Genomic DNA, 7,269 nt, shown 5'->3' on the forward strand with positions numbered 1-7,269 from the left:
ACAAAAGCACTGCGCACTAATGAATAGCACGCACTTGGTATGTAATTATGTAATGGAACAGTCTATAATTACACACTGTTATCGCTATTGTAATTATGTTAATGTGCAATATGAACAATGCAATTTGAAGTGTTTTCTGCATTCGCCTGTATTTTCTCTCCAGTATTTTATTTTTAATTTTTTTTACATTTCGACTATAAACAGCGAATCCAGAGAATCAAATCTGAACTGATCTCAGGTCAACTCTGCTAATGACAGACTACAGCTTCAACTGTCTGTGATATTTCCTGCAGTAATTTCAGAGGTCAGAGATAACCACTTTACTGAGCTATTTCTGCAATTACTTTTAATCGAAAGGTCTCAAGCTCATTTTTAGTCAAAATGAAGCAATTTCCCATCAAGTTCACACAGGTTAACGTTTGACAACCAGAAAGTGACCAAATACTATCTGTCTGTAATATTTTCAGAACAACCATAGTAACACCTATATAGGTATATATATATATATATATATATATATATATGTGTGTGTGTGTGTGTGTGTGTGTGTGTGTGTGTGTGTGTGTGTGTGTGTGTGCAACCTTGTTGCCTTGTTGGTTGTAGTTGTTGTTTTGTTTTGTCAGTTACCACAATTTAACCGTGGCATATCATATCATTTATATAGCAAATTATATTGTCAACATTAAGCCATGGTGTACTACAACCATATATAATTTTGTGGTATTTGTAGTGAATACTACAAATTTAACATAGGTTTTACTACAGTAAGTATAGTTTATGGTCTTTGCATTTCAACCATATTAATAATAAAGCAAAATCATAATCATAACTGGTTATAATTGTCATAACTGGTTCTGCCCCAAACTGTTACTACAGTTGTGATTACAGCAGTTTCACTATAGTAAATGTTTAAACAATGGTTATCTGACTTAAGGAGGGCCGGCCTGGGACAGTTCCCTGTTGTCTACCCTGGCCTGTATGTGCAATGGAGGGGCTGTTGTAGTCCTTTACTGCCCCTTAGTGTATATTTGAGATATTGCAAAACATTGAACAGCTGTAATTCAAAAATGAATCGATCGATCAGAAAATCAGTTGTTTATTTGAATAAAAACCATGCTTTAATGATCATTGCTCTGCTGAAACAAAAGTAAAAATCAAGTTGCTACAAAAAAAATTAATTCAGTATCTTCCATGTTTTATATCTCCATTCACTTACTCCCCAAATGCCCTTCTCCTCTCTCAGTCCCTGCATAAAGACAGCCCAATATCTTTAGAAATCACTAGATCATTTGTGCTCTTTTCCTTAAATTGCTAATTCTGTTTACTGCATCTCTCTCTTTCTCTCTCATTCCCTCCAGCTGAGTTTCAGTGTCTGAGCTATGAAGGAGAAGATGTGTGTGTCCTCCAGGATGGCTTTAGCGGTGGGTTTCCCAGCTCCATGTCCACTGCGTGTGTCCACTCTGACCAGCAGCAGCTGGGTTTGCCCGGGGCTGCGGCCTACGCCATGCTGGAGAGTGGCCACGTACTTTAGAGTGTGCAGGGGAACCACACGGTCATCGTGATCAGCCGTCAGCAGTAGCATCGCGGGGTAAGGGGTCCCATCTCGAGGGGTCTGAGGAAGGTTATGGAGAGGAGAGTACCTGTGGAGGAAAAGGTCAAACTTTTATTTTATTTTAAAATTTTTTGGACATGTTGTAGTATGACATTTACAGTAACTTGTTTGTTATACAGTTATACACTAGCGGTCAACAGTTTGGAATCATTTTGATATTTGTTTTTTATGTTTTTGAAGTTTCACCAAGACTGCATTTGTTTGATCAAATAAAATCACTAAAAACAGAAATATGTGAAATATTGTTACAATTACAGAACTGTTTTCTTTGAATTTGAATACATTTTAAAATGTATTTTATTCCTGTGATGGCAAAGCTGATTTTTCACCAGCCATTACTAAAGTCTTCAAAGTCACATGATCCTTCAGAAATCATTCTAATATGCTGATTTGGTGCTAAAGAACCAGTTTTCTACATTGATGATAGTAATAATAACCATTAAGCACTAATAACAATTGAGTACCAAATCAGCATATTAGAATGATTTCTGAAGGATCATGTGTCACTGAAGGCTGACGTTATAGCTGAATTTTTTTTTTTTAACATTTTAATAATATTTCTGGTGAAAATTAGATCAAATAAATGCAGCCTTGGTGAGCATAAGAGAGACTTCTTCTAAAAACAATAATAATCTTAATTATTGACAACTTTGACCAGTAGTTTAGGGCTTTCAGAATACAGGAATCCCTACTTGATGAGCCATTTGAACTGTTCGGGATCATCGGCACAGCCGTAGTCAGTGGTCCAGGCGTGACCGATGGTGAATTTGTGGAACTTCAGCATGTCCATGACCCCAACCTCAGCTACTGCACAGCCGAAGAGCTCGGGCCGTTGGTTTACACATGCCGCTGAAAAAACAAACACACAGATCACTCTTCTCCCATTGAATACAATGGCCAAACACAGTCCACATTTACCAGACGCACTGACTCACACACCTGTACTTAAATGAGTGGGCTTAAAGATGTTTTGGATTACTCAGATAGAACAGCCCGATTTGACACACCTCACATTCTTAAAGGCCACGTAACTACACTGTGACTAAACATAGGGATCAACACAGACATACTAACCTAGCTAGCACATTCAGCATAAAGAAGCTTTTTTCAAATGCTTAGTAATTTATTCACCGCCAATGTTTTCAAACCGGTGCACCGCCTACACACCTTTATCTTGTTCTGATTGTTACCTCACACCCACACATCCACACACTAGTAACCCACAACCAGGTGCCGATTTATATTTTTGCGGAATGAAAAACATGGTCAAATGTGGTAAGCTGAGCTGAATACAACCATGATATTCGTGAATGCCCTGAATGGCAAGGTGTTTCGTTTTTTTGTTGTTGTTTTTGTTTTGTTTTTCTACATATTTTTTTCAGCTGTGTAACAAAACAAATCCAATGTTTTTTTAGTTTGCTTTCTTATATTTTAATTATTTTTATCATATTATTATTATTATTAATTCATTCTTTCTTTCTTTCTTTGTGTCAGATAACTTTGATAGCTTAATTTTGTTCAGTCTGTGGTGTAAAATGTTTGCATTAGCAATTAAAGAAAAACACTTAAGCAAAACATGGTCAGGTCAAAGTGTCTGAATTTTTTTTATCTCAAATTTTACTGGCAGACTACATCTATTCTTCTATGAAGAATTTTTGGGTATAATATGTCACAGTTCACTTTATTGTGCTATCCTCACTTACATTTATTAGTGTCCTGCACCCACTATTAAAAAAAATCAAAAATTATATCTGGTGTTTGAATAACTTTTGGTTTGACTTGTATATACATATATACTGTACATACATACTGTACATACAAATATATGATTGTTCAAATTTCATATATATTTCTTCCTCCATTTTAGGTATAGATAGTATTCACAGTTGCACTTTAAAGCAAAACATAAAATCATCTTTGCTGAACCAACACAACAGGATGGAAATGTGTAGAACCTTTTGAATGACGTGTTCAGTTCTGCAAAAAATCTGTAAACGTTTAAACAAATTCCATGTGCCTCCCACGATCAACCGCACATGAATTCTGCACAATCCTGCATATACTCAATAACTGCACTGACTCAATCCTGTCTCTCCTATGAATAAGACAGAGATTGAAACTGTATTTGCACTGGCAGCTGGCGAGTGCCGCCCATCTAACGACTGCATCTCCTACTAAACGTGCTGTTTAATGCGAGTGACAAAGTCTTTCACTGAGGAGCGAGTGCTTCTTCGCCTCTCGCAGATGCTGGTGTGTGTGCGACTTGTGTGAGAAAGCTCTGAGTGTGAATGCCAATGTCATGTTTACTCAACAGATGAGCTAGCTGTGAGTAACGGCACAGATTGCACACATCATTAGAGCCGCACAGCTGCACGTCCATAAGTTTCCATTACAGCACCACCCTAATTTAACCATGTGCGAAGGCGTATGTGTGCTAAGACTGTCGAGTCTTATTGGTTGTGTTCTTCATTAGCTGGAAGTGATCATGTCTATCTGACTTCCTCAGACCGCTCACCAAGAAACTCACCCACGAGCAGGCCGCCGTTGGAAGCTCCGTTGATGGCGATCCGGCTGGCCGTGGTGTATCCCTCCTGGATCAGGTACTCGGCAGCACACTGGAAGTCATCAAAGCAGTTCTGCTTGTTCCCAAGAGTGCCAGCTGAAATCAGAAATCTTTCTTAAAAACGTACAATTTGAAGCAGCACATGGTAGAGGGAGTGGGGTAAACTGTGCCACTTGTACTGAAGTCAAGGGGGAAGAGGTATTAGGTAATATTTGCTTTTAATTAAATTTCTCCTATATACTGCGAGTTTAAGTATATGTAAGATACAGCCATAGAAATATGACTTCTCAAAAAAATGTCACACTTTACTCATGTAAGGGGAAACATGCGTCATTTGGCAATATGTAAACAAATTATATTAAATTATTAAAATAATATTTCATGTTGCAGAATTTTTAATATGTTGTAAGTACAGACCTCGCATTACCGTAAACCTTAAACCAGAAAAGGTTTGCAATATTTGAATGTGGTTAAAGTCATTATTATTTCCACATTTATTATAACCACATTTATCATGTGAATTTCTTAATTAAAAGCTGCATGTGATCGGCCTTTTCTAAATATATACAAAATAACAACTTGCTAAAACTTTTAGGTATTATAAGTGGTCACCATTTTTTCTGAAAGTTTTCAGGGGGAAAAAACCCAGTGTTTTTTGCTGTTGCAATTCAGTTATATAGTCCTGTGGCATGGTAAGTTTTAATAATAATAATTCATTCATAAAGACTGCGAGTACAATAATTATACAAGAATTAGAAAACATTATTATTATTATTATTATTATTAGATTAACCCATTTAATCCCACCAGTCACAGTTGTGACCATAAAGAAGATTTTCGTTTATAAAGCTCTAAATATCTTACTGACTGATGTTTTAGTGCATTTCCTGCAAATATGGGAAAAAATAAAGGGTCTCAATTAAAAAGTTTCACATGATTAGTGCAAATTGTCTCAAGACCATAGCAGTTTAATTCCTGTTTGCACCATGAGAAGATGATGACTGCATCAAAGCTCCACAACAAAAGGCTAGTGAAGTATGTTAACATAAAGATACGATGAAGATTTTTGGGCCACATTATCTTTAAGGTGTCTAGTATTAATATATGAATTCACAATTATTAAGTTTTGTTGAGTGTTGTCATAGAATAAGTAAAAATATAGACGGTCACAATTGTGACCAGTGGGATAACAGTGAATTTAGGTATGCATATACAGTAAATCCAATTGCAGTTGTTAGTGAAAGCTGCGCTAAAATGTTGCAATGACAAAATTTTGCACTAAATTAAAAATTCAAGGGCCCTATTTTAAGGATCTAAGCGGTCTAAAGCGCACGGTGCAGGTGCACTCAGGGCGTGTCCGAATCCACTTTTGCTAGTTTAACGAGGGGCCCGGGTGCATGGTCTAAACGGGTTGTCCCTATTCTCTTAATGAGTAATGGGTGTTTTTTGGGCGTAACATGCAATGAACCAATCAGAGTCTCATCTCCCATCCCCTTTAAAAGCCTTTAAAATTTTCATGGTGGAATGTAATTTTTCATTTTTAAAAATGTTTGTGTGCTGCTGCGCGTCCCTGTGTGTGTAATAAGTGTACTCGCGTTGTGCACCCACCTATAGGCGCATATTACTAACGCGCTCTTTAAATAACAAAGAAAAAATATTGCGCCAGACTTTAGACCGGGTTTGAGTTAGTCTATGGCGCAGTCTATTTCCAGTTCCTCAAAATAGCAACGTGCCAACAATGCGCCTGAACACACCTCTTTTTTAGACCAGCACGCCCATGGGCGCACAAATGGGCGCAAATGCATTTGCTATTTAAACAACGCGGCGCAGGACGGGAAAATGAGAACTGCGTCGGGCTGAAACTAGCAAAAACACTTGCGCCACATTGCGCCGGGTGTATGATAGGGCCCCAAATGTTACAAATAAGTTACAATATTGATGTTGTAATACTGGTAGCCCTAATATAACAATTTTATGATAAACGCTACAATAAAGTAACAATTTTGAAATGTGTCGATGGGTGTATTTTAAAATCAGGTGGGATGAATACTAAAGTAAATTAGCTAAATTAACTATAGAAACTAACTGTTTGAAACCAAAATGTGTGAACTATTAAGACTAATAGTTCACACATTTTGGTTTCAAACGGTTAGCTTCTAGTTCAGCCCGATACAGAAACTCTGCTTTTCGAACACATAATCCAGTGGGCAGTGATCGTCAGACTAGTGACTCGAACAGATACTTCACCGGCATTAAGTTCACTTTTATGCAAAGTAGTCAGCGAACTTCTGCGAGTTTCAGATCAGTCCTTCTTTACCAATTTTCAAGTTGGACTAGTGTTAAAAATGTTGACTAATTAGAGTTCACCTTCTATTCATTCTTCATTTATCTTTCAAAAGTACACACATCTAAGCGTGAATGAAGTGAGGATCAGTGTTGGGGGTAACGCATTACAAGTAACGTGAGTTACGTAATCAGATTACTTTTTTCAAGTAACTAGTAAAGTAACGCATCACTTTTTAATTTACAAGAGAATATCTGAGTTACTTTTTCAAATAAGTAACGCAACTTACTTTTTCTTTTCCAATTTATTGATTGACAGCTCTCCTGTCCCCATATTGAGAGAAATCAGAAGATGTTACTGTAGTTCTAAAATAAATATGAATATGCATTCATTCATCTCACTCACAAAAAAAAACACACAGATTCAGTATTCCTCAAAATGAATAAAAATAATGTAACTCAGAATATGACTCGAACCTGCAATAATTAAATGTTAAACAACACAAATATCCTTTATGAGCTCTCCTGTCCCCATATTGAGAGAAATCAGAAGATGTTACTGTAGTTCTAAAATAAATATGAATATGCATTCATTCATCTCACTCACAAAAAAAAACACACAGATTCAGTATTCCTCAAAATGAATAAAAATAATGTAACTCAGAATATGACTCGAACCTGCAATAATTAAATGTTAAACAACACAAATATCCTTTATGTATTTAATCCCATTCTATTAACCAATGTCTTTGCTTCTGACCTTCGATGATCCAGTTCAACCGTACTAATAAGCAAAAATTACTCTAGACAA

The 7,269-nt window shown here is 36.6% G+C and overlaps 1 protein-coding gene across 1 annotated transcript in view; it reads right to left on the reverse strand.

Annotated features, from left to right (window-relative positions):
• Positions 1–1,095: 1,095 nt before the first annotated feature.
• The window catches only part of LOC107592053 (prolyl endopeptidase-like), an 18,827-nt gene continuing 12,653 nt past the window's right edge, over positions 1,096–7,269 (reverse strand). The window contains exons 12-14 of the mRNA XM_016281410.1: positions 4,140–4,271; positions 2,305–2,461; positions 1,096–1,640 (exon numbers count right to left, since the gene is read on the reverse strand). Coding sequence (XP_016136896.1) covers positions 1,346–1,640; positions 2,305–2,461; positions 4,140–4,271 — 584 coding nt within the window. The 3' untranslated portion in view covers positions 1,096–1,345. The remainder of the gene's footprint in view (positions 1,641–2,304; positions 2,462–4,139; positions 4,272–7,269) is intronic.

The sequence above is a fragment of the Sinocyclocheilus grahami genome, unplaced genomic scaffold, assembly GCF_001515645.1.
Source record: "Sinocyclocheilus grahami isolate Dianchi unplaced genomic scaffold, SAMN03320097.WGS_v1.1 scaffold149.1, whole genome shotgun sequence".
NCBI classification, from domain to species: Eukaryota; Metazoa; Chordata; class Actinopteri; order Cypriniformes; family Cyprinidae; genus Sinocyclocheilus; species Sinocyclocheilus grahami.